At 44.9% G+C, this 26,566-nt stretch overlaps 1 protein-coding gene across 8 annotated transcripts in view; it reads left to right on the top strand.

The window, feature by feature from the left end:
* MAPKBP1 (mitogen-activated protein kinase binding protein 1) overlaps positions 1-26,566 on the top strand; it is a 107,614-nt gene that overhangs the window by 54,248 nt on the left and 26,800 nt on the right. For 7 of the 8 annotated variants that reach the window (XM_069784399.1, XM_069784394.1, XM_069784392.1 and 4 more), the window contains 17 exons: positions 1,635-1,697; positions 2,290-2,347; positions 7,152-7,322; positions 10,216-10,353; positions 11,183-11,365; positions 11,968-11,985; positions 12,517-12,677; positions 14,957-15,146; positions 16,173-16,319; positions 17,252-17,436; positions 17,548-17,639; positions 18,020-18,145; positions 19,896-19,966; positions 20,417-20,538; positions 21,617-21,692; positions 24,049-24,160; positions 24,752-24,815. In XM_069784399.1, the coding sequence (XP_069640500.1) occupies positions 1,635-1,697; positions 2,290-2,347; positions 7,152-7,322; positions 10,216-10,353; positions 11,183-11,365; positions 11,968-11,985; positions 12,517-12,677; positions 14,957-15,146; positions 16,173-16,319; positions 17,252-17,436; positions 17,548-17,639; positions 18,020-18,145; positions 19,896-19,966; positions 20,417-20,538; positions 21,617-21,692; positions 24,049-24,160; positions 24,752-24,815 (1,977 nt within the window). The remainder of the gene's footprint in view (positions 1-1,634; positions 1,698-2,289; positions 2,348-7,151; positions 7,323-10,215; positions 10,354-11,182; positions 11,366-11,967; positions 11,986-12,516; positions 12,678-14,956; positions 15,147-16,172; positions 16,320-17,251; positions 17,437-17,547; positions 17,640-18,019; positions 18,146-19,895; positions 19,967-20,416; positions 20,539-21,616; positions 21,693-24,048; positions 24,161-24,751; positions 24,816-26,566) is intronic. The other variant, XM_069784395.1, reaches the window with a different exon arrangement.

Genomic DNA, 26,566 nt, shown 5'->3' with positions numbered 1-26,566 from the left:
TTGGCTCGTCTGTCCTCCTTTCTGCTCTCTTTTCCATTTCAAAATTTACACTGCTTCTGGCAGCATAGTCCGGTCAGACCAAGGGAAAGAGCAGCTGCCTGGGCTAGGCGAGGAGATGCCAGAGACATCGCAGGTCCCTGTCAACCCTGAGCTGTGTCTGCAGCACTGCTAGCCCTGCCTGCTGCTGGGGACATGGAGGGTGGCCTGGAAGGACGCAGCGTGGTGCCAAGGTGTGCTTAGTCCTGTGCATCAGCGTGCACCGCCTGTCTTGAAACGTTGGTGAGGTCTGTAGGTGAGGTGCTGCAACAGGTTTCTGTGATGCCTCAGCTTTTGCCTTTCTGCTTGCCTGCTTCAGGCCAACTCCCCTACTTCTACCCTGCGCGTTTCTCCCCGTGATGGACATCTGTAGCCTGGGACCCCTTGCGGGCAAGCCCCAGCGCAGTGGTGACGTGAGTGAAGCCCTCGGCGTGTCGAAGGCTGGTAGCAGTGGAGCAGGGGCATCCTGTGGTGCTCCCCTGGTGCCGCGGTGAAGGAGGAGCCAGGACTCTCCAAGCTCTGGCAGCACGTACTAGCAGAGGGACAGGCGAAAACCACAGGTTCTATTTTAGAGGTGAAGTGAGAGATAGAGCACAAGGGCATCAGAGCAATTGCTGTTCTACCTCTTTAGTCACTTAACAGTTACGCTTTTGGGAGGGGGCAGTAAGGGCCATGCGTTGCTACTACTCTCTGCTATGAGACAAATGCTGTTACATGAGTATTTAAAAATTGTGTTTAGGGTGTTTGTGGAGAGTGGGGAGGGCTCCAGTACCTGGGACTGGTACAACCAGGCTGGTTGTGGTGAGCTGAGGCACCAAGGCAACGTGCTGTGGGCAAGATTAGCAGGAAGTGGGGCCTCTTCTCCTTCCCTCCCCTCCCAGTCAGCGACTGTTTTGCTCCCAGTAGAGGTGATTATATTCCTTACCAGGAGTTTACTACTGCTTGCTTTCGTGGTTCATCTTGCTGAGAGATTTCTGCTAGGCCCTGGACCAAGTTGTTTATTCAGATACGTCCCTTGGGTCAATAGTTTTTGGCATCATATGTCTCACTTCTCAACTGGCCAGCCACTTCTTGTGCTATACTCAACAGTTTCTGTCCTGTCTAGTGTTATGACCAGGCACAGCAATTTAGCCTCCCTACCTCCCCTTCTTTGCCCTCGAGAGCTTTTCTGAAAAATCCCCTTTCCTTCTTCCTGACCTTCTTCCTCTGTTGTAGACATGCTGGTTTGGTGCCCAGTACATAGGGTCACTTTTATGGCAGGGGACATAATCCATTAGGGCCGTTGCACAAACTTTCATGGTTAACCTTTCTGTCCAGCTTGAGCAATCAGCGACTCAGGGCTCCCAGATGTTAGAAAGGCATTATTTATGGTACTAGCACATGGTACTTCTCAATACGGGAGAGACTTGTGATTCCCCCCGGGCTGCTCTTTTTCTTTGTGATTTCTGGTTAACCCCAGCTCAGTCTGTGAGATGAGGGGATGAAACAGCTTTTTGGGGCTGCTTTTGCTGCTGCTCTGCCAGCAACGATAGCTCTTTGTTTTTCTTTATATACATGGTTATGTCAACTCTTTTTGTTCTTCTGTTTCCTCCATCTAGGTGTGTTGTTGTGCTGTTCAACCCTAGAAAAAATAAGCAACACCATATTCTAAACAGTTCCAGGTGAGTGAAATTTTAAGCTGGGCTTGCTTTTTGTGGGAGGTGAGTTCAAGGTTTTTATGGCTTGAGTGAAGTGCAGGAGCTGCTGTTGCTCTAAGCTAAATCCCCACAGTGAGAGCTACCTTGGGGAGAGGCTGCCTGCCAGTTTGACTCCAGCTCCTTCTGACGTGAGGTGTTATTGCTGATGAGGTACCACCTCATAAACATTGAGGTCCCATGAGGAACTGCTAATAGGCATGACATGGAGGATATCTTAGTAGAACTCCATGGTATCTGGCTTTTTTCTTTTCTCCACCTAAAACTATGACCTTATTATTGAAGCCAGGACTGGGACATGGTCCTGGAATAAAGGCACAAGGATGAACCTCAACTTTTGGAGCTTTTCTGGTGCTGTAGGCATGCTGCTTGAGACTTGGGCAGCATGGAATCCCCATGGCAAGTGTTAGACCTCTGGTAAAGGAAAACCATTGTGTCAGGCTATTATGTGTGATTTTTAGCCTCTTTCCAGTTCATCCCAACTGACTCCCCAGTCATGACGTATTGAAATGAAATCACATGTTGGAAAAGTTTCTCAGTGTCCTTTTCTCTGTTTTAGGAAAACAATTACAGCACTTGCTTTCTCTCCAGATGGAAAATATTTGGTTACAGGAGAGGTAAGTGTGAGAGGAGAGAGGGTACACCTTGTCCATCGCATTTTGAAGTCGGGCAGAGGGTGTTAGAAGAAACAATCCAGAGAGCTGCCTTGACACAGACAAATCTATTTCAGTGTTGCATCTCTGGGTGGACCTACTGGGTTTTGGGTGGCTCTGGGTGCTCCTGCTGGCAGTTTTTCAGCATGTTGTCTCTCATCAGCTTGGGGGATGGATCTTCTGGGGTGGCATTTGTGGGCTGAAGGTAGAGGGAAAATAAGTGGAAGGACACACAGCATGGCTCTACTCTAGCATCAGTGAAGAGTACTTGGATGGTCCTTAATCTTGGTCTGAGTTTAGCATTGTGCCTTTAGGATTTCAGGAAGTAACTGAAGCCAGTAACAGTGTTGTGGAAAAAGTGAAAAGTGCATGTGGAATGGAGTTTTAGGAATAGTGACAGAAGGTGCTGGTGCCTGTGGTTTGGCATTGTATGTTTGGCTGGGGGCGACAATTGCTTCCTCTTCCCAAACATGCCCAAGGGGAAGAATAAGGATGAGTGCACTGTGTGTCTGTTCTCCATTAGAAGTTCAAGACATGGGCTGTGTCATGAGGCTGGAATTGCTGGATGTTAGAAATCCAGAGAAATGCTGGCTGTCCCCCATATGGTTGGGCTCAGTTTGCTCTTGTGTGTGATTAATGGCAATTTACCACTAGTCTCTGTGTCTCTGTAAGACGTGGGGAGGGAGCATGTGTGAAACAGGTCCCCTCCTGAGCCTCAGCCACAGAGATGAGAAGTATGTCACAGTCCTATGTCAGAGCTGTCAAGGCAGAGGCTGTTTGCTCCAGAGGTCCCTAGTGCAGCCACCCTGGTGGCAGTTGTCATGTCACTGGGGGGCTCCCAAGCTGGGCCTGAATCCTGCTTGGATCAGACCAAGGATAGAAACAACAGTATTTTGGGATGGAGGCTACCTTGACACAGAAAAAGTAAGCACAAATTTTCCATCAGATCATCAGAGATTGTTGTTGTTACTAACTTTTTAGTGAAAGCTTGAGGTTTTATAACTGTAATTTGTTTTAATGCCTCCTTACACTCTAGAAGTTTTAATGTAACAAAAAATGTTTATGTTAAAATTATTTTATATATATCTATATATGTTTTTTTTCTCCCTGGTGTTTAGTTCTGATGATTCTGGTGCCTTCTTTTCTTTTTTTTTTGTTTTTTTTTTTAAATCTCTGGTGCTCTACTCTTCTCATGTGGGTTAGAAAAACTGGTGAAAAATAAAGTGGATATTTTTCTTACTAACAACTCAAACTTTTCAGTTTGAAACTTCATTGGGGTAAATGGCAAGTTCACATTTAAAAAAAAAAAAACAAACCAAAAAACCTTTCCAGTTATACTTGAAAGCTTTTTTTTTGCCTTATTGCAAAACATGTCTCCTCTTGCCCTTTTTTAAAACCATTTCTCTCTTTGGTATCCTCCCACATGTCTGACATTTGAGTTATTACTTAGTGTAGCAGTGTCCCCTGCCGGTGTCAGCAGTCTTGTCTTGGTTCAGTCTCTGTCCCATAGGGAAATGCTTTCTGAGTTCACTTTTTCAAGCTTGCTTTTAGCAGCCTCATGCTATTGTGCCTAGTAACACCTTAGTTTTCTGCATGGCTGGCTTTTCAGGAAGGAGACCGTGGAGGTTAGTCCTTGGCCACCATACATATTAAATGTTTTTTATATATTTTCAAATCCAGAAGAAAATTGATTTTTTTTTTCTTTCTTTTTTTACTTTTTTTTTTCTTTCTCCCCATGGGGGCATAGATTTCTCATCCATGGGGATCACACAGAGCTCTCTTTTGGTGAGCAGTTCTTAAATGATGAAATGCAAATTCAATTTGTTAAGGTCTTTGGGTATATGCTAAGATGCTGGGAAACATATATATGTATGTATATACATCCGTACATATGTATGTGTTTAAGTACAGCAATTGCTTTGAAGAGCAGCTGATTCAGCTCATTGTAACATCTTGCCAGCCACCTTGAGACCTGAGCTCTGCCTTGCAGGAGGGAGAACTGTACCAACTGCATTAAAATCTGACCATGGCGTTTTTCCAGGCCAGAAGCAGTTGCTTGGCAAAGCTTTTGAACAAGACAATGTCCTGGGTTTGGCTGGCGTGGAGTTACTTTCACAGGAAGGTGGGAGGGGGCACACCCAGGACAGCTGACCCGATCTAGCCACAGGGATATTCCATACCATGGGATGTCATGCTCAGTATATAACTGGGGAGCTGGCTGGGGGGTTGGAGGATGGAGAAGGAGGAGAGATGGAGGAGCAGCAGGAAGAGGAGGGATGGAGGAAGAGAAGGAAGGATTCACTGTATCTGGGTCACATGAGGATCCGCCTCCATGGGGACCACTGAGCGCCCTGCATCACCCCTCGCCACATCCCACAGGTGATTGGACAGACAGTGAGAAGAAGGAGTCCCATCCCATGGAAGAGCACAGGGTGATGCTGGAAGGACCCAGAGAGGAGCCCCAAGGTGGGCAAAGACCACGATGTTCATCATCAGCCAGATCATAAGCAAGGTAGCCAAGTACCAAGAAGATCTCAAAAATGCTCTTTCAAAGGGATGTATACTGAAGACCTTCAAGAAGACGCAACCCAACCAAGGAGTAGCTCAACACAGAAGGTGTAGAAGTGTGTGGACTACAAGAAGATCTTCACCTGGGGGAGCAGCCTGACCCATTGCTGATGGATCTACACAGGAGGGAACCCCTTCAAACGCCTGGATTGTGGGAAGAGCTTCACGCAGAGCATGGTCCTCCTGTGTCACTGGAGGACACACACCAGGGAGAAGCCCTTTCTCTGCACCATGTGTGGGAAACGCTTCTCCTGGCGCTTGGACTTCATCACCCACCAACGCATCCATACGGGAGAGAGACTGTACCCCTGCTCACACTGCGAGAAGACCTTCTGGAAGAGGTCTCACCTCAGGAGGCATCAGCAAGTCCTCCACGATGGCACCAAGAGCACCCAGCTGAAGCCAAGACAACCACCCCAGGTGCTGGGGGAGAAGTTGAGAGGAAGAAGGAGCAGATACTGACAAGACAAGGGGGCGGTGTGAAGAACACCCACACAGCCACGAGCAAGCTGGTCGCCCATGCCAAACAGAAGACCCATAAATACCCAGAGGGTGGGAAGACCTTCGGCTGGAGAAACAGCCTGAGATGCCACCGAAGAAATCACATGGGACAGTGATCCTACAAGTGCCCAGATTGTGGGAAGACCTTCAATGACTTCTCCAACCTCATCACCCGCCATAGGATCCATAAGGGATAGAGACCATATGAGTGCCCCGAGTGCAGGGAGTGCTTCACGCAGAACTCGAGCCTTTCCAGGCATCGGAGGACCCACTCTGAAGAAAAACCTTTTTCCTCCCCCTGAGGAGGAAGGAGCGGCAGAGACAATGTGTGATGAACTGACCCCAACCCCTATTTCCCGTCCTCCTGCCCCACTCGGGGCAGGGAGGAGGTAGAGAAAATTGGGAGTGGAGTTGAGCCTGGGAAGGAGGGAGGGGTGGGGGGAAGTTGTTTTAAGATTTGGTTTTACTTCTCATTATCCTGTTGTGATTTAGTTGGTAGTGAATTAAATTGATTTTGTTTTTTTCCCCAAGTTGAGTCTGTCTTTTGCCCGTGACCAAAAGTGGTGAGTGATCCCTCCCTGTCCTTGTCTTGACCTACAAGCTTTTCATTATGTTTTCTCCTCCTCATCCCACTGGGGCTGGGAGGGGAAGGAGTGAGTGAGTGGCTTCGTGGTGCTTTGTTGCTGGCTGGGCTTAAACCACGACAGGCGATTAAAACATGCACAATTCTGAGGTTTTAAAGCTTTGACTTCTCCTTGTGATCAGACTTGCCTCTCCCACGCAATCAAATGACTTACTTAAAACTGATCAGAAAAGGTACCATTTTGCCATGTTGCCATGGATATGTTATCTTGTAAGCTACTGTTTTGACAGACTTCAATGAGAAATCACGAGCAGGCTCTTCAGTAGGATTTGCCCATCAGGCATGTTTTTGGCCAGCATTTCAGCTTATCTTGTGTGCCTTCTTTTATTTTGGTTTAATAACAAACAATTAAACAAAAGAATGGAATGGTCTGGCAGAAGGTGCTGAAATGGTGTTTCTGAAGTCTATGACTTTCTGTTTCTCTGGAGAACAAGTGTAAAACCAGAGGCTCTGTTCCCTCAGTGTCTTTTTTCTCTGACCCTACCCTGCCCTTACTCTTTCAGGCAGCATGCACCTGTCTGTTACCTTTGTGACAGAAATGATGCTGCTAGTGCCCCAGAGGCCTCCCTCAAATGGCGTGTGATAGTTATCACAACAGTCATGTCATGGTTTTGTATGGCATGACCTAGCTTGAGGTGTCAGATGTCCACGTTGCGTTAGGTCCAGATGATGTGAGGCCCTTTTGGTTCACTGAGTCCAGAGATAAGATCCATTATAATCCTTTTCATGAGCTGGCTGTGAGTTCCCATTGCAAAGATCACGGATGTGCATCAAAAATATTGTTCTAGTCTCTGGCTGTTTTGTGAGTAGCATAAGAAAAGGATTAAAGCAGAGGAGATTGTATTAATTCTTTCATACACCTGTTGAAATGCATATACTCCTTAGGTTGTCAGTCTCAACCTGGGCTTTAAAGAATCGAAGGAACCTCTAACCCTATTGTGAATGCACCATCCAGACATCATCTTCCAAGCCTCCACACGTTTACGTACTCAAATCTGTCAGAACTGACCTTGGGGGTTACATTTCCTGTTCTGTGTCTGTTCTTGTCCCCTCCAGAGCGGACACATGCCAGCGGTTCGGGTATGGGATGTGGCTGAGCGAACCCAGGTGGCTGAGCTCCAGGAGCACAAGTATGGTGTGGCCTGTGTGGCCTTCTCCCCCAGCTCCAAGTACATTGTTTCAGTGGGGTACCAGCACGACATGATTGTCAACGTGTGGTCATGGAAGGTAAGTTCTCTAGGAGGTTGGGTGGACCACAGGGTGTTCCTAAATTAAAAGGAGTGGACAGTCTGACTGTAAACTATTTCAATTCCATCTTGCTTTCTGCTTTTTTTTAATTCTGTTGTTGTTTTGTTTTTGACATTCATAGACACAGACAAGTTTGGACATGAGAGTGAGCTGTGGTCCCTTAGGGAAGGTCTAAGTCACTTCAGTGAGGGGATATTCTTCATACTTGGAGACGTGTGACATCTTGCTGTCCAGCCAGAAAAGCCTGGACTTTGAAACCTTGTCAAAGACTTGTGCTTTTTTAGAGGCTTATTAAAAACTAATTTATGAGGTTGAGGAAGGAAACTCTCGTCAGCCAGGGATTTCTTTTGTGGTGTAGTGGATGCTCTTGGTTTGTTTTGGTTTTGTTGTGTCAGAGTTTGTGATATCTGATCCCATCCTTGATAACTGAGAAAGGGAACATAGAGAAATCACAGTGGGTGAAAGCTGGTGGAGGTCTGCCTGCCACTGGGTTGGGGCAGCTCTCTGGGGAAACAAAGCCCATGCCTTATCCTCTAGAAAACATTTAAGTGTGTGCTGTTTGTTGATAAGAAAAGAAACATTTATTGTCAGTAGGCTTGGACTCTTCTGTATTAATAAGTGCTAAGCACTTACTCAGCTCCTGCTACCTCTTCAGGTGCAGTAACCCTCTCTAAAAGAGATGCGATTTAAAAAAAATTTCAATGCATCTGTTAAATCTCACATGATCATAGAATGGTTTGGGTTGGAAGGGACCTTAAAGAGCATCTAGTTCCAACCCTTTGCTATGGGCAGGGACACCTTCCACTAGAGCAGGTTGCTCAAAGCCCCATCCAACCTGGCCTTGAACACTGCCAGGGATGGGGCATCTACAACTTCTCTGGGCAACTTCTTCCAGTGTCTCGCCAACCTCACAGTAAAGAATTTCTTCCTAATATCTAATCTAGATCTACCCTCTTTCAGTTCCAAAACCATTACCCCTCGCCCTATCACTACACTCCCTGATAAAGAGTCCCTCCCCATCTTTCCTGTAGGCCCTCTTTAAGTACTGGAAAGCTGCTATAAGGTCTCCCCGGAGCCTTCTCTTCTCTTGCAGCTTGTAAGTCTGTGCTCATTTAGTATGTTACTCTTCATCACATTTCCTGAGCTATAGTTTAAGATCTCACTGTTCGTTCTCTCCTGCATGAGCTGAAGTTTGACCTTGCTATTTTTTTTTTTTTAGCTGAACTGTGTAGTGATAAAATGTTAAGTGTGTCAGTCAGTGTTGAAAATCAAGTGCTCAGCCTTTTGGTTCTTTCTAGTTATACAAATGAAAGTAGTGACTTGAAGATGGTCATAATGCATGGCATGTGTGGGACAGTACAAGTGGCTTTGTTTTCCCTTGCTTATGCAGGTTTTTCTATTCACTGTGATCCTATTTATAGTTCTGTGCATGAGAGCTTGTGAGGTAAGGACTGTCTCACTCTTCTGCGCTGAAGAACACGCACTTTAAGCATACACTCCAGACTGTGACTATTGCGAGGTCCAGCTAGCCTTTATTTTGCAGGCTGGGTACCAAAACTAGGCAGACTTTACCTGACCAAAGTCAAAGAAGAGTAAGAGACCAAGATGTGCAAACAGATCTCCTGAAGCACTTTCCTGCATTTTTAACCACAACCCTTCTTCTATCCACTGTGCTGCTGCTTTGATTTCCCTGTTTTTCCTGGCTGGGAGACTTAGTCATTTGACTGTGACGGAAAAGAAAACCCCTGTTGAATGTAGGGTCCCTTTGCTTCCCTAAAGAAAGGCCACAGCAATGATCCAGATGTTGAGGTCTGCAAGTGTTATAAGCCTTTCTCTGTGCTCTCTTGAAAGAAGTTATGTTATTGGCTGTCCCCCTTGCTTTTCCCCCAGTCTGGGTTTGGGGGTCCTCCATAGTGATGGTGCAGCAGCATAGGCTCCTCTTGCTGGTTTCTTCAGTTCTATCAGCCTGCAGTCCAATGGGCCCCTTAGAGTGACATGGTTTGTGTGCTGAGGGCATTGTGTTGGGAAGACTGGGAGCAACCGAGTCCCTAAAAGGAAGGGTAAAGGAAACAGAGTGAGAATAAAAAGTGGTGCACTGTTGTCAACTATGTGCTGCATGGTTGAAAACCCACCACAGGCGGGGGGGAAACTTTTTTTATTCTCACTGCTACCAATCCCTGGGAAGAGGCAGGGGGAGGAAAACTGAGCACTGGTATTGTGGACAGGGAGCTCCTGCCATCTGACCGTTCTGCTTGGGCAGTGTCTGTTCCTGTCTTCTGTCCCTGCTGTGTTCTTCCTCCTTTCCCAAACTCTTTGATGTTTTGAGGTGCACATTTGAGGTGTAGCAGATTTTGCTTGCTTTGTCCCTTCCAATACAGGTATGGACTTTTTGTGTTTTGGATCTTTCGATAAAACGTCATGTCTTTAAAGAGAAGAGAGAATTTATAGAGGAACCAGTACTGTTTTCCCTGCAGAAAATACCTGTTCCCCAGCTTGAGTGCCTTGCCCTCATTGCTGGCTGGAGGCTGGGAGAGCTCCTCCTTGTGCTGGCATACATATGCTTTTGCTGTTTAGAAAGGGAAATGGGTTTGCTCTGAGCTCCTGGTGATTGTGAAACCAACATGTTTGTCATGGCTCAGACAGCAAGTTCCTGCAGGCACTAATGCCTGCTGATTTGTTCTTGATCCCAGTCAATGTGGAAGTGGAATTGAATGGAGACGTGAATTGCACTATCTGCCAAATCAATGCTCCCAGCTAATGCAGGTTCTTTTCCCTGCTGCAGCACTTGTACTGGATATGTGCCTGTAATTAAAATGAGTTTCATTTGCTTCTGAGCAAAGAAATTAAGCTATCTAAACAATTATGTTTCCAGAAAAACATCGTAGTGGCAGCCAACAAAGTCTCAAGTAAAGTGACGGCCGTGTCATTCTCAGAGGACTGCAGTTACTTTGTCACTGCTGGAAATCGACACATCAAGTTCTGGTACTTGGATGACAGCAAAACCTCCAAGGTGAGAGAAGGTGCATCAAGGCCAAGCTGTGAGCAGGCATTTCCATCTTACAGCAGGGTAGATTTTGTCCCAGTGAGCTGTGGAAAGTGGGAACTCTTTTATTTTGCTGGGATTCAAGGATAGCCCTCCACCCCTGGCTTTCAAGTCTCAGTCTCCCCATGGGCTGGTAGCACTAAAAGGCACCAAAAGCTTGTCTTACCCTGTACTGAGGTAGGGCACGGTTCCTGAAGTTGTATAGCAGCATGCTTGTTTTTCGGTAGTCACATGTACCGAAGGACAAAAAAACTAGAAATGAGCTGCAGTCATTGAACTCCTTGGAGCACAGAGGTGGGGAGAGCTGTGTGATGTTGGTATGAGCATCTCAAACGATTGTGAGTGTTATTTTGAAGCGTCAACTGAAGTGTTTAAACTTTTAGCTGTTCTATTCCTCTCTGGGGGACAGAATCAACATATGATAATTTTTCTGGTACTCATGAACACATGTTCCTAATTCATGCTTGGACCCTGCTTTGGCATTTGGTATAAATCACAGATTGATCATGGAAGGGTTGTTCTTCCAGTAATTGATCTGCTGTCTCTGGGTCATGTGTTTGGATGCGCAGTTTTGGTGGCACTAATAGTGTTCTGTTCCACTGATATGCTAATACTGATGGTTCCAATACACTGCGTAACCAGTGGGTCTGCAGCAAGTAAAACGTGTCACTACCTCTCCTTGTAGGCTGTTTGCAGCTCTCCTTCTCTGAGGCACTTCAGCGCTCAAGGCTCTAAAAAATGTCTGCCTGCCTGGAGTGCCGCGCTCTATTTCTAACAAACTGTTTTTTATTGGTAGGTCAATGCCACAGTCCCCTTGCTAGGTCGCTCAGGATTGCTTGGAGAACTGAGGAACAACTTCTTTGCAGACGTGGCTTGTGGAAGGGGCAAAAAAGCTGACAGCACCTTTTGTATCACATCCTCAGGCCTGCTCTGTGAATTCAATGAAAAAAGGCTGCTAGACAAGTGGGTGGAGCTGAGGGTGAGTTTTACATCCTCCTGTCCTGCAATATTTGTGTCTGCTGAAGCAGAGCAGGGACAACAAACAATAGGGGCACTTGGAGTGCAAGCTGACCACCAGCAGTGAAAGTCATTGGGCCTCTGCCACTTTGTGACTTAGTCTAGAAGGCCAGGCAAAAATAGCATTGCGTCTTGGCAAAGGGATTTTATTAATCACTGAGGCTCATTCTTAAGCCTCAGCATTACAGCTATTGCTCTTCTGGCAAAGCAGTGTCCTTATGTAGCTTTGGCAACCCCTGTGTTGTCCCTCCTGGCTTGGCCTGGACAAGTATGAGTTTTAGAAGGATTCTGATTTCTACCCACTCTGTGTTGTCTTACTTGGCTTGTGCATCTCAAATGCAGGTTCCCAATGTACTATTTGGTTTGGCTATTCTAAACACCAGGTTGGCCCATAGTTAAGAATTTGATTAAGCTTATTTTCCTTTCAATTGAATGTAAGATCCCACCTGAAAGGATCTAGTGTATTAAAATGAAGGGAAAAATCTTTCCACACTTTCACTCAAGTGAAATGCCTCTTCTTTTCTTTCCTTTCCTCTCTAAAATCTGCCTTTCACTCTCGCTCAGAATACAGACAGCTTCACAGTAAGTTGGAAAACAAATTTTGCATTGAACCCATCCCCTTATCACCACACTCCATTTTGTACCATTTTCTGCCATTTGTACGGATCCCAATGGGAGGGGAAGAAAATCCATTTTTTTTCTTTTCTTATCGCCTTGTGACAGGTAATGTATTGGCATGCTAGTACAGGGTGAGATGCTGCTTGCCTGCCAGTGGTGCTGAATGTCACAGAGGAGCAAAAACCATGTTCAGAGTAAGACTCAGCTGGAGCAAATGTGTAGCTCTGCTGACCTCCCACCACAGTGGGTGACAGAGGAACTGGGCTCTTTCCTTAACCACTTGGAATCTGCAATGGACCTTGGCCGGGAAACTCTTCAGAAAGGAAAAATGGATTTTTAGGCTTTTCCTTACTCCCAGGGCTCGACTTCACTTCAGCTCTTCTGACCATGATTCCTTTGTCTGTCAATTTGCTATTCTCCCTGTCATGTGTTGGGTGACCTTTGAAGTGAGAGCCCATTGCTTATTCACCTTCTTGTGTGCTGTGTTCTCCTCAGACCACTGTGGCAAACTGCATCTCTGTGAATCATGACTACATCTTCTGTGGCTGCGCTGACGGCACTGTGCGGATTTTTAACCCTCTGAACCTTCACTTTGTCACCACGCTGCCGAAGCCGCACTTCCTGGGAACAGACATCGCGAGTGTGACTGAGGCCAGGTACCATGGAGAGGGTGGAAGGGAGCAAGGGAGGCTTGTGGGGGGTTAGAACTGTTCCCCAGACCTTTGCCATCTGGACTGTGCTCTTTTTATGGATTAAAGTTGGCAGCCTGTTGCAGATCTCCCTGAGTTGTTGCAGCCTTGCCTTGTGTGGCTGGGCTACAGCCCAAAGCTGGTCGCTGGACTACACAGCGTATCTTGCTCCTCATCTCCCTGGGATTGTTCGGGTCTGGTGGCCTATTGAAATTGGTTGCTATGAGCAAGCAGGCAGTGGGCACAGGATGCTGTGGCACACTCCAGTTGTTCCTGTACCATGGCACATCCTTTGCTTATCACGCGTAAGGGCTGAAGACTTTCCTCTGTAGCAATACAATGATGTTGCTGAGGGATGCCCAGGCTCTGATGGGTCATTTTTTCAAAGGCTCCCTTGTGATCTTTTATAGACCCAAATCTACTATTGTCTGTAGTCTTTCTCCTCCCTCAATCTTGTGCGTTCTGTTGTCTTGTTTTCCTTGCTCCAGTATCTTCTGCCTTGGCTCTCTGTTTCTCACCTTCTGAGGTGGGTAATGTGATTTCCATACAGTTCTGTCTGCCAGCTTGCGGAGGCTTATGCTAGAGAAAACGCTTCATGTGTTGCTGTTTGCCAGTCCTGGTTGGAGGCTTTCCCAATCTTCTTCTGTTGCCCTCTTTCACTTCTGTCACTAGTGGGGAAAGAAATCCAAAGGTGTATGAATCTACCAGCCATCATTCCACTGGATATCTGGAGTTCCCATGTCTACAGATACATACTCTTTTTTTGGGTTTATGGGTTTTGTGGTTTTTGTTTTGTTTTTCTTTTTTCATGTGTCAACAGGTTTTCTCTAAACTTTTCTTGGGAACTTGAGGTAAAGGTTTAAACAGTGCGCTGTTTAGTCCCCCCTCCAGAAGGTCAGTGGGAGATAATGATATTCCAGTAAGGGAGCTGAAGAAGGAACTCTCTCAGTTTAAAATGTTACCAGTTTCTGGTAGTGCTAAAGTCAAGCAACTGTATACATGGACCCTTTAAAAATACTCTCTGCTGCTGTCATGCATCAGTTGAGCAGAAATATTAATGTGATTCTTAAACATGCATTTGTAGTGCTGATTACGATCTTTACAGTATTTTTTTTTTTTTAAATGACTTCCAAAGAAGCTTGAAAACACAGGACTCCTTATATTCCCATGCATGCCAGAGTCTGTCTGTGGGATGCCAGTTGCCCACAATGAACTGCCCACAACTGTATCAATGACTTGATTTTTCTATAGGATCTGGGCTGTGCTCTTCTAGCCCTCAAAGCTGTGCACTTGCAGAAGCAGGGCTCCAACTGTCTGGTGTGCTACATGCACTTTGGCCGTCATCCCAGCATCTCCATCAGTCCTTTTAAATTACCTGCTCTCAACACCCTGGCACTCTGGCTATGATTACCTTATTCAATATCATTAACATCATTGTGGGATGGCTGTGTTCACCTCAGGTCAAGGGAGAAGCTCCTTCTTTACATGCATGGCAGCAGGACCCCTCTAGAGGAGATACAGGGTTCACAAGGCGTGATCTTGGTCTAACCTGGGGAAAGAGGCGTTTTCTTGTTCTGCAGAATTCCTCTGGTTTTAAGTTTGCATCAGAGAGCTTACCTATCTCGAAAGGACTGTGCCCATCTCATGAGCTCCTGCGAGCAGCAGCAAGCTGGCCTGTGTGTGGGGCAGGGGTGGAAGGGAAGCATGTCAGACAAGCGGCCGCTGAAATGAATCCTTCCTTTGTCCCTTGTGCTGGTGTGCTCCTGTCTGTTGAGTGCAGTACTTACTCTTCTGCTTGGTCCCACAAAAGAGCAGTTCCTGCAATCAGTAAACAAAATATAGTACCCACCAAAAGATGATCCTCCCCCTCCCCTTTGTTTTGAGATTATTTGACTTGGATTTTACCACCTAGATATGTAAGGGTAAATGATGATGATCCACAGTGATGATCAAGTGTCCTGTTTGGGCCTTCTTCAGGGAAAGTTGGTCGCCTGTCTGTGGTGGGACTCTGAGTTGGATGGCAAGGAGAATGACTTTTGCCATGGGACTTTCAGGATTCTTTTGGGACTCTGGTTGTTCAAGAGACAGGTCTTCCCACCCAGCTACTCTGTCTGCCTATATACGCCACAGTGTATTGTTCACCTTGCCAGTGCCCTGGGGGAGAATCTGAGCTCTCATGCTTCATATCCTTGCTCTGACACCAAGAGAGCGCAAGTTAACCAGGCTGTTGTTCTCTCTTTGTGCAGTCGTCTTTTCTCTGGTATGGCTGATGCGAAGTATCCAGACACGATTGCCTTGACTTTTGACCCCACCAACCAGTGGCTTTCCTGTGTATACAATGACCACAGCCTGTATGTGTGGGATGTTAAAGACCCGAAGAAAGTGGGCAAGGTGTACTCCGCTTTGTACCACTCTTCCTGCGTGTGGAATATTGAGGTATGTTGTCTGCAGACACAAGTTTTGGATTGCAAGTTGCAGCTGAGGAAGTCATCTGAAGAGCTGCCAAATTTGAATGCAGGCACTTACTGCAGAGAGGAAGAATTGACTCAGATTTCCTCCTGTGGTTAGTGTGGTTGCTACAGGGCTTGAGTTGGAGCTGGGAACAGTTCTTTGGCTGCACTGCAATGGCTGACCAAATGCATTAAATGCAGTGTGTTGCTGGAAAAAAATCTCACCATTGAAAGGTGAGAGATGGGCGAAGGAGCAGAACTGGACAAAGCTGAATGCAGAGGCTCCTTTCACAAAACGTACAAGAGTTTACTGCTGACCTCAAATAAAATTATTTGAGGTCTGTGGTGAGCAAGTGCTCCAAAGTCAAAGGAATGAAACAAGTGATAAGATCTCAACTCTGATTCTTCTTAACCTATTTACCAGGACATCCAGAATTAGCCTCTCAAGTGGCTGTCATCTTCCAGTCTGTCTAGTTGGCTTTCCCTCAGAGGGACAGAGGGAAGGAAAGGAGGTGTAGGAAATAATGTAATTGCTAATATGTTGAAATATGTCCAACAGTGGTCAGGAAAGAGGGAAGTGGAAAGGAAGTGGGAGGAGGTTGAGGACTCTTTTTGTTATTATTTATTAATTGCATCTCGCCATTTCCTTCTGGATTATAAATTGACAGTAGTAGTTGAAAGTTGCAAACAGCAGTGCAAGGTTCTTGTTGCATGGTCGTCGCCGCGTGCTCTTTGACGTGCTCTCTTTGAACTATTAGAAACAAAGGATGCTGTCTAGTTGCACGCTTCTTCAGGAGATGTTCTACGTTCTGGGAAATGAGCATTTGTTTGAAGTGAATACGAAGCTCTGGTCTGCAAACAGGTTTTCATTAGGAGAACTGGCTGGCTCTCGCCTTTACAAAACATAGAGCACAGCCTTTTTATCTCATTTTGTTTTGAAACTTGCTACCAGTGTCTAGGATGCCAGGTGCCAGGCAGTCTCATTCAGCCGTTGATTTTTACCTGCCCTTAGATGTATCCAGAGGTGAAGGACAACAATCAGTCATGCCTCCCCCCTGGTTCCTTCATCACCTGCTCATCTGACAACACCATTCGTCTGTGGAACACTGAGAGCTCCAACATTCATGGCACAGCCCTGCACCGCAACATCCTCAGCAATGTAAGATCCTAGGTTTTGATCACCTCCTTGCCCTTGGGGTTGCTTTTCCTCATGCACAGGTATTCCCAAGTTAAGGCCTAAAGTTCTTTGGATCTCTAAGTCAACACAAGCTTCTCTGTAAAGAGAGAACAAATCTGGTAAAATCTATGAACCTGAAGAAACATGAAGGGAGTATGAGCTAGAAAGACAGTTTATCTGAAATGGTCCTGGGGACTATTGCTTTTTCCATAAACCACTCAAGGATTTGCCAAGCTTAGTCTCTTCCAAAATGGCTCATACCATGTGCTTCAGGAGAGCTGGTTCTCTTTTTCTCCATCTCTGTAATGGGTAACCACTCTTAAGATTTGTCTAGAAAAGGTGCATTAAATGAGGCAGAGGTTTGGGAGAATTGAATGAGAAACAGTTTACACTCACTTCATCTATATAAGAGGGAGGATACTCATACACAACAGTGATTACATATGGGTATTTGCTTCTGTTCTCAGTTGTGTTGGAAGATCCATGGGCACAGCAGCCCTGACCTGCCCGTTCTCAGCAATCTCCTCATGGTGGAAAAAGCTCCTGCTTTTTCTGTCAGTTCTCAAAAGGCATGGGTTGACTTGGATGATCCCTAGAAGTCTTTCAGATTCCTGCTGTGTCCCCTGCTACATTGTAATCACAAATTCCAGAGCTTGTCTATTGTGTGAGAGATGCTGTTAGTTTCTAGCTTGAAGGGAAATCTTTTGCAAAGGGTGATAGTGAGACACAACTGTGAAACTTTTATACTACAATATGAAGGGGCTGAGTGCTTGCTCCTAGCTAAAAGATCCTAACAATTACAGCATTACTGCCAATGAAGTGTATATGTTGCCCGGGAGCCCAGTTTCTAAGGCAGATGCTTCACTTTAATATTTTGTAAACAGTTAATATTTCCGGGTGTATTGTATCCCCAGGACTTGATGAAAATCATCTATGTAGATGACAACACTCAGGTACTTCTGGACACTGATTACAACTCAGCAGGAAGTGCAGACAAAGCTGATGCACAAGTGATGGATACGAAGGTGGGGATACGCACTGTCTGTGTGAGTCCCAGTGGGGAGCACCTGGCCTCAGGGGACAGAATAGGCACTCTCAGGTAATCCCATAGAGCTTCTTGTGCAGACTGTGGGCTGCGCAGGCATGACAATCAGGACCAGGTCTTGCTAATTTTATTAAACATACTGAAATCAGCCATGTTGTGTCTTAGGATATATGAGTTGCAGTCCCTGAGGGAAATGCTGAAGGTGGAAGCCCATGACTCTGAGATCCTATGTCTGGAGTACTCCAAACCTGACACAGGTAAATGCAGTTGAGCTTCTTCCCTTTTGCATATGAATGTAGTGTTGAACAAGTCAGAATGTCCAGCCATGATACATCAGAACTTTCAGTGGTGAGCTACTTCTGGATTTCAGAGCAGACTTGTAGCGTTGGGCCAGTTGAGCTAGACTTCAAAAAAGGTTTCTTTCTCATACTTTTCCTTGCAATATGGTAGGTTGAGATTGCAACTTGTTCTATCTGTTTTTATAGTGTGAAATCCAGGGGCGTTCCTTTGTGTCCATCCATGCAGTTAGCTACAGTATGTTTTGTCCCTAAGATGACTTGAGAAGTTGTTTTAAAATAGTGACTGGAAGAGCAAATGACTTTATAGTAATGGTCTTGCACTCTTAACTTTCTGACAGGCTTAAAGCTCTTAGCCTCTGCCAGTCGGGATAGATTGATTCATGTCTTGGATGCTGGAAAGGACTACAGCCTGCAGCAGACTCTGGATGAACATTCTTCTTCCATCACTGCTGTGAAGTTTGCAGGTAGAGAATCGCAGCCTCCCTCCAAAGCTAGATTTGAGCACTGCTGTTGTCCCATTGTAGCTGTAAAGTAATTTTAACTACTTAAACACTGGGTTAGGCCAGGCTGAATCTGCAGCTGCTTTTTGTCATCTTCTGTAGCTGCAGTCCTAACAGAACTTGATGTATGATGATACTTGCCTTCTTTTCCCTTTTGGTTTTTTTCTCCTCTTCTTCCTCCCCACTCAAAAAACCCGTGATTGAAGTCCTCAGCATTTCTTTGGAAAGCTGTTTTCTGTAATGATTTACACCCTTTAACTGAAGTCATGTGGCTACACGCTATTCTTTGTGAGGAGAACTGTGGAACAGTCATCCTCCAAAAAAATCCCCAAACCCACAAAAACCATTTTGGGCTTAACTAGTCACAAGTAAATTTGTCATTGCAAACCAGCATAAGACTTTGCATTTATGGTAATGGAGCACATTGCATCCCTAGCACTCAGTTACTGCTGATGGTCAGACATCAGTGTGGTGTATTGTGTTATTGTTGGGGAACAAAAAGAGTTGGCTGCTCTGCCAGGGGAAGCCAGTAGCCAAGGGTGGCAGGAAGGCAGGCAAAGGTAGTGGCCTAACTGACAACGGGAAAGTCCCACAGTACCTGAACAAGGTGGAACAGATGAAGTCCAGTGACAGTAACTAGATCCAGACAGTAGTCCAGATCACCAGACAAATCCATAGTGGTAAGACAGGTCAGCAATTCATGGTCAGGATCAGTCTGGAGACACTGAGCAGGGTCAGCCACATTTCGGTGCCTGCCGGGCAAGCCCATAGCAGCAAGGCAGGTTCAAGTTCAAATCAGGAAGCTGAGTCCATGGGTTAGGGTCAGGATTCAGATCAGTAGGGTATGTGACCAGGCACAGGTGTGGCTGCAATGCTGCTGCTGCTGCAGTGTAGCTCAGTTGGGGTTCAGGGGTGAGAACCTCAGCTTGAAAGTAGCTCCTAAGTGAAGGGACCTTGCTGAAGCTTCATAGCAGAGGCTCCCTGAAGCTGCTGTGAGGCTTTTTCAAGGTTTTCCTCAAGGAGCTCCAAGGCTGGCAAAAGTTTCTCTGACAGGTCTGTCTTACTAGTGAGCTGGCCTTGAATGCAACCAGCTAAACTCCTAGGAGATGAGGGAACTGCACTCAAGGCTTGGCATCGAAGGCCTTTGTGCTAGTCTGTGAGCTAAATGCAGTCACGCTCTAAGTGGGTGCAGTTCAAGTGGACTTGTGTGATATTGGATCCATTTTCATTATATGGAATTTTATCAGGTGTTGTTTTGCTGAAGGAGCAGATTGGTTACAAAAGAGTGCTAAGAGAAGAAGGGAAGCCTGACCCTGCAGTAAGAAAGGGCAGCAAGAAACATGTGACTGACTTTGAGGACTGAAAAGTGCCTATTGCCTGTTTTCAGCTCATACTGAGTGTGAACTTGTCATATTGCCAAAGTACTGTGGCACATAGAGAATAAGCATGTGAGCATACTGTTGAGGGAGAAGACAGAATTACATCCTAATCTGTTGTGTAAAGCCTCTGTATTAAGGCCTTATGCACTCTGAGCATTAACAAATGCTGTCCCTGAAAAGGGGCTTCTGTTTTGCTGCAGCATCCTGCTGCTTAGGTAGGAGTCAGTTTTAGCTAATCAGGACTGGACTAAATGAGCAGCCTATAAATTGAAACATTTTCTCCACCTTGTATCTGTGTGTTTATCTTTTGATCGGCTCCTGCCTTTTTGTTCCAGCCAATGATGGGAAAGTGCGAATGATAAGCTGTGGGGCAGACAAGAGCATCTATTTCCGCACTGCGCAGAAGGTAACCTTATTACAGCTTTTTGTGCAGGTTTTTTAATAATCTCTCCACAAAGGAACTACTTTAAAGAGTGAGATTAGAGTTTCTGTATGAGCTGGTTGCTATTTCAGCCTCAGTGTCTCCCACTGACTCAGTGCAAGAGATTAGATTTGGAGAAGTAGTTCTGTGAAGCATGCAGCTGCTCCCAGCCTGACCTCTCTCAGCAAGATGCAAAGTAGAGAACCGTTAGGATATCTGCTTTTCTTTTGCTGCCAGGGCTATTGTGAGGAGTGGTGAAAGAATATGGGCTGAAGGGGAGTTCATTGTGCCTCCAGTCACAGCTGCTCCCAGCAGATCTGATTAGTGGGAAGGGATGGTTTGTGCTGGCTATGTGAGAAGACTCATCTGTATTTAGAAGTTTTTAATAGTGGGTTAACTACTTGATTTTGACACAGTCTTTACCCACATGCTTAGACAGGAGAAGGGGTTCAGTTTACCCGAACACATCACATTGTTAGGAAGACCACTCTGTATGACATGGATGTGGACCCCAGCTGGAAATATGCAGCTATTGGATGCCAGGATCGTAACATCAGGTTAGTTTACTTCTTGTCTTGAAAATATTTTTGCAGTAATAAATGAGTTGGCCAAGGCAGCCCCATTTCCGTCATTGTTCCTCTAGGTTCTTTGACACAGCATTTTCAGACAGATCTGAGGCTTCACCTAACACTCTGTGAGGTTGAACTCTGCCTTTTCCCTTGCTGATAAAAGCTGTGGATGGATATATGCAAATGCCCATGGGACTCTTGGCTTCTCGCTGGGTTGCTATGCAGAGCAAAGCCTTTCTGTTGGGAAAGCAAGTGTGCCTTTCTTGGCATATCACAGAGCTGTGGGGCAAGAACTTCAGCGCTGTGGTAATTTTTGCTTTTAAAGGTATGTCTAGTGAGAAGCTGTGAGGTCCTGTGGAGTATCTGGGACTGTAGGAACCTAAAACTGAGCTAGGTGTGACTGTCTTTGGACAAGTGGAATCCATTCTCTGCTCCCTCTTTATCCATTTCTTCAATGTTTGCTTCTACCTTCAAAGCAAAGGAGACACTCTGTAGTTGTATGTTTGGTCTTGTATCTGGGTGAGAGGCCAAGAGTTTTGGTCATAGCTAAATACCACTACTGAATGTAATTTTGTTTTGTATTCTAATGTAAATAAAGGGTCTTGCTCTCTTAACCCTTTCCTTTAGTATGAAGGAGCCACAGGTATTTTCATAGCAGGGAGGACTGACTGAAGTTTATTAAGAGCTATTCCTGCTACATAACCATTAGCCATTACAAGGCATGGGAAGGTTTTCTCCCTCCCATTTGATCTCCTTCAGTGCCATGATGCTATACTTGGTTTTGATTATTGGCTTGAGAATCAAGCCTCAATTTTAATTCAAATAATCTGCTTAATATTATATCATCCAGTCTTGGGCCTCTACATTACTTTTGAGGTTCTTGACCCATTTAAATGATTGGTGGTTATAGTTCATAGAGGTCATTTCTCCACTTCCTGTGGCTTGGCCCTGCTCCCTGTATCTCATGTGGAACGAGGAACAGAAAGAGAACAGGATCCTGGTGACAAGATCCACAGAGCAGTACCTGGGCAAAATGAGCGATGTTGTCTTATGTCATCCCCCTCAGGGTTTTCAACATAAGCAGTGGGAAGCAGAAGAAGCTTTACAAAGGATCCCAAGGTGAAGATGGAACCCTCATCAAAGTAAGCTGTTTTCTTTCTTTCTTCCCTTTTCCTTTTTTCCAGCTCTTCTGAATGCAGCTCAAGGCTAAGAAAATTAAATACAAATCTGAACACAGTAACTTTTTTTTTTTTTTTTTTTTTGCTTGCTCCATATCCATACTTTGTCCCTTATCCTGCTGCTGCTTTCTCCTGCCTCCATCCTTAAGGGCTGGTAATGTATTTGTGTTCCATCAGGCTAAAACAGGAAAAGAGTCAGTGAATGATGAAGTTGATGTATAACTTCTCTCTCTGTCCTGTTTCTGAAGTGAGGCACAGGCCCATGTTGTAAAAGCAAGTAGAACTGCACCAATATCTGTCAGGAGAGGATTTAGTCCATTACTTTAATCCTTTACTTTCTGCTTTAGGGAGCTCATTCTGGCTTTCTTGACTACTTTTGTTAGGCTTTTTAAGGTGGAGCTGCCTGTTGATCAGTGTTTGAGAAATTTTGGTTTCCAGAGGGCAAATGCAAGTGAAACTCTTAAAGATGAAATTAAGTAGCATCTGCCCTGAAAAGCCCGTATTCTTTGTGTCTTGGAGTGCTGGACAAGCCTGGTAGTGCTTAGAAGAGAGTCTGTTCATGTTTCCCACCTGCTGAGTGCATCTAGGCCTTGGGGTAGGGTAGCATGCCTGCTTCTGCCACTTCCCTGGGTTTCCCCTGGTAAACCAGGTGTGTTCAAGGTTCAGCGTTAAGAGTGATGACAGCACTTTGGGATGTGGAAGAATTGTATTCTTGTCTTGAAAGAGGGAAGACCAACTGATACAACCAAAATATCTCTCAAGTTGCCAAACAAGCTTCTTCATTGTATTTGTTTTCACTGATAAGTTTTCTACTTTTTAAACCAAATATTCCTGTTCAGCTGCACAGGCCAGCAGTATTATTATTAAGGGCTGGGAGGCATGTCCTATGAGGAGCGGCTGAGGACTTTGGGCTTGTCTAGTTTGGAGAAAAGGAGGCTGAGGGGTGACCTTATTGCTCTCTACAGCTTCCTGAGGAGGGGAAGTGGAGAGGGAGGTGCTGATCTCTTCTCCCTGGTATCCAGTGACAGGACACATGGGAACAGTTCAGGGCTGCACCAGGGGAGGTTTAGACTGGACACGAGGAAGCATTTCTTTACCAAGAGGGTGGTCAAACACTGGAACAGGCTTCCTAGAGAGGTGATCGATGTCCCAAGCCTGTCGGTGTTTAAGAGGCGTTTGGATAATGCCCTTAATAACATGCTTTAACTTGGTCAGCCCTCAACTGGTCAGGCAGTTGGACTAGATGATTGTTGTAGGTCCCTTCCAACTGAAATAGTCTATTCTGTTGATATGTTGAAATAACTAGGTAAAAAGGGAGAGGAAAGCAAAGAGCTTTGTTCAGTGTCACCTGTTTTACAGAGAAAGATAAGTTCTCTTTCTCTTTGCCTATTATGATTCCTACAAAGTTTTTTATAAGCCAGAGTAATGAAAATGAAAAATTGATGCTACACTTTATTGCTGGTAAGCTCAGGTGCTTGATTATATCTTTCTCAGACCACAAAACATGAAATGTTGCTGGGAGCTGGATTTTTTGTTTTTAATATCCTTTATGTTTGGGGTTTTTTTTCATGTGTAGTTCAAGTCAGGAATCTCAATTATTTTTAATGTTGCTTTGTTCATTTTTAGGGCAATTATGTAACCAAGGGATTATGATTGTCTCTGGAATTTAAACTGTCTTGGCATGTTATTCTGAGATCATAATATACATTGCAGTTAAACAAGTAGAACCCAAACAGTGACATTGGAAGCAAAAGATACAGCAACAAAATAAACATAACCAAAAAAAGTTATCATTATTTAAATACCCTGTCTCCGTCAAAAACCAGACGTTTGATAATTTCTTAGCAGTGTTGAGGTTTTTTTTGGTTTCTCTCCTCAAGATTGGAGTCTTAATATTTCACTTAACTCTTGTCAGTTCTGATTATTTTTGGGGGGTGGGGGTGGGAGGTTGGCATCTGTTTGTGGTTTTTTGTTTGTTTTGTTTTGATCTTAAAATAGAAAAAAGGAATACCCCAGTGGTTAAAAGGAGGTAGGAGAGGTATAAGTCTGTCCATTGCTGGTGGTGCCTTCACAATCATGAAGGCATTTAATGTAAGCACCTTTAGTCTCTGATTAGGTTGGAGATAGTTTTAATAGTTTAGTCAGGTTGGAGATTTGTCCCAGGGTGCTGGATAGCCTGGTACTCATTTGGAGTCCTGTAGGAGCTACTTGCATTTTATTCTGTTAACTACTATGACTGTCCTGGGTATTCTGGACCATTTTCATGCAGTCTGAAGGCACTTTCTAACCAGGTCTTTCCACCTCTTATCTCCTAAACCAGGTGCAAACGGATCCCTCTGGTCTTTATATTGCAACCAGTTGTTCTGACAAGAACCTCTCCATCTTTGATTTCTATTCTGGCGAGTGTGTTGCAACCATGTATGGACATTCAGGTAAGGCATGTGAACTTCTGAAAATGCATTTTTTCTGCTGATGATTATATAGTAGGGTCTGAGACTTGTCAGAGCTTTCTGAAGGTTCCTTCCCACCAAAGTTTACCCAATGGGTATTTTGGAGTAGGTTACAGTTGGATGAAGTTGTCATAGCTTATTTCATTGCAGTTTCAACTTTTTTCAGACTGAATTTTGCATTGCAAAACACAAGCATATACACACCTGTCAGGCCATGTATTTGTTTACACAGGTTTTCTAATAGCCTATAAGGTAGTCTGTGTTTTTTCAGTGTATATTATGTTTCATTATGATATACCCTCAGCTCCTACCATGGAGGGTCTATTCTGTTATAGGCAAAAAGAGACTTTCAGTCTTCCTGCTCATTTTGCTGTGGGCTACCCTTTCCATGTCAAGCCTAGATTCTTTGTTAAATGGTTATGGTAATGGGGGCATATTGATCTGTGAAGTGTGTTGGCTTTAATCTGAATTTGAGTCACTGAGCACAGATAGGCTATTTGGCTAATGATCTCTTCTGCTCATTGGAATAATTCAGGGAAGGTTTTTTTTTTTCTTGTGCTTTATTTCACACAGAGATTGTAACCGGGATGAAATTCAGTAATGACTGCAAACATCTGATCTCTGTTTCTGGTGACAGGTAAGAGGGGTTTGCTTGTCTGTGATATCAGCTTATGCCATCTCACACTGGATTTAATGTGTGTCCTGAAGGAAGGTAGAATTTTTTTTTAAATGAGGGATGTTTTATGAATTCCAAATAAACCTCAGAGCTTTCTGAATCCTAAATGTGTGCTGTTGGCAAAGGTCACAGAGCTTATATTATCCTTCCATGGAATGAGACGCCCATGTGAAGTACTTACCTTGTGGTTTTCTGAGGGTAGGTACTATTCCCTGCTGGAAAGGAGACAGGGTTGTGGCTTGTTGCCTTACCAGCCTTCAGGTCTGTAATGTAAGGCAGCTTTTGATATTCTGACCAGTGGTGCCAAAACTTTGTCTTACAGTACTTCTGTTGATGAGGTTTCACCAGGTGAATGAGCCTGTCTAGCAGCAAGAGGGACAGGCCCGTCCCCACTCTTTGCTCCTGTCCATACAGTCCTCTTCCCCACTCCCCTAAATCAGCTGTGGTGTGCTGACCCCTCATTAAGCTGATTCAGGTCACTACATCAGCACCTCCCCAGCTGAGTTTTCTGCTGATTTAGTGAGCTAAATCAGCTCACCAAAAGTATAAGTAGTCACCAGACTGAGCCCAAGGGGAAAAGGAGAATATATGCCTAATATGATGATTGTAGAGGTGAGTGGACCCACTACTTCTGGAATCAGTGAATGCTTAAATCGGCTGAACCGAATAAAATTTTTCCTTTGAGGAAGATGGTTCCTGGAGTGCTATTTCAAGGCCACAGCAACACAGATTCTGTCTCTTTCTTTCTCTTTTCTATTAATAAAACACAGTTGAACCAGAAAAAGAGTCTTAGTGGGTGTATTGTTACAGAACATACAATATATCACCTTAAATTGCATCAACTGGTTATTTCTGTCTGTCAGTAAAAAGTAAATAATTTAGTTTTCCTCTTTCTTTACCTTTCATGTGTGTAAATAGATTAGGGGAAAAGTTGCAGAAAAGACAGTCCTTTTGTTGTGGATTTCTGATAAATTCCAGGAACATGGAAGGTTGGAGGTCCCCAGTGATCCTTGTAATTTAGTGCAGTGTTCCCTTGTTGACTATTACCATGAGCGAAAAGGTAATTTTCTTCACTAAGGGTGTGGAGGAGGTGGATGAGAAGTGAGGAAAGGATTAACGAAGATCTTTGCTGTAAGGAGATGAGAAAGCATGTTTTTCAAAGGAGAACAGGGAAACATACACAGCAGCATGTGCAAAGAATAAAACTGAGAATGGAAAGAAAAATGGTGATGTGGAAGGGCACAAGGACTGGGAGACCCATGTGAGAAAAGTACTGCAAGGGGGAAAAAAAGCAGCAAAAGGGGTAGGTGGGAGTATGCTTCTGTAGAGCTTTGTGTTGAATGCTAATTTATTTTCAAGTTCATACTGTTTGCTGCTTATCTCTAGGTTTGATAGCTGTGGGGGTGGGATAAATGAACAAGCCAGATTTGCTTTCTGAAGTTTGTTTCCTGCTTTTTGGTATTTTTCTCAGCAGCAGATTATGGTTGCAGTTACATTTGAGGGAGCTGCTGCTTGAGGGGAAGCAGCTGGCTGCCCCGGGTTGCCATAGTTTCCAGATGTAGTGCCTCACCACTTTCTCCTGGCTGAAAATCTGGGATGGGAGGATGACAGTGTGTTCACTGTTGATGGGAAGCATCTGTGTGTGACTTTAGTAGCTGGGAGTGACACTCCTGAGCTTTGTCACAAAGGGAGTGGCACTGGGGGCAAGAAGG

This window comes from Haliaeetus albicilla, chromosome 5 (genome assembly GCF_947461875.1).
Source record: "Haliaeetus albicilla chromosome 5, bHalAlb1.1, whole genome shotgun sequence".
Taxonomy (NCBI): domain Eukaryota; kingdom Metazoa; phylum Chordata; class Aves; order Accipitriformes; family Accipitridae; genus Haliaeetus; species Haliaeetus albicilla.
The sequence above is the reverse complement of the archived record's forward strand: the minus strand, read 5'-3'. Positions and strand labels throughout refer to the sequence as shown.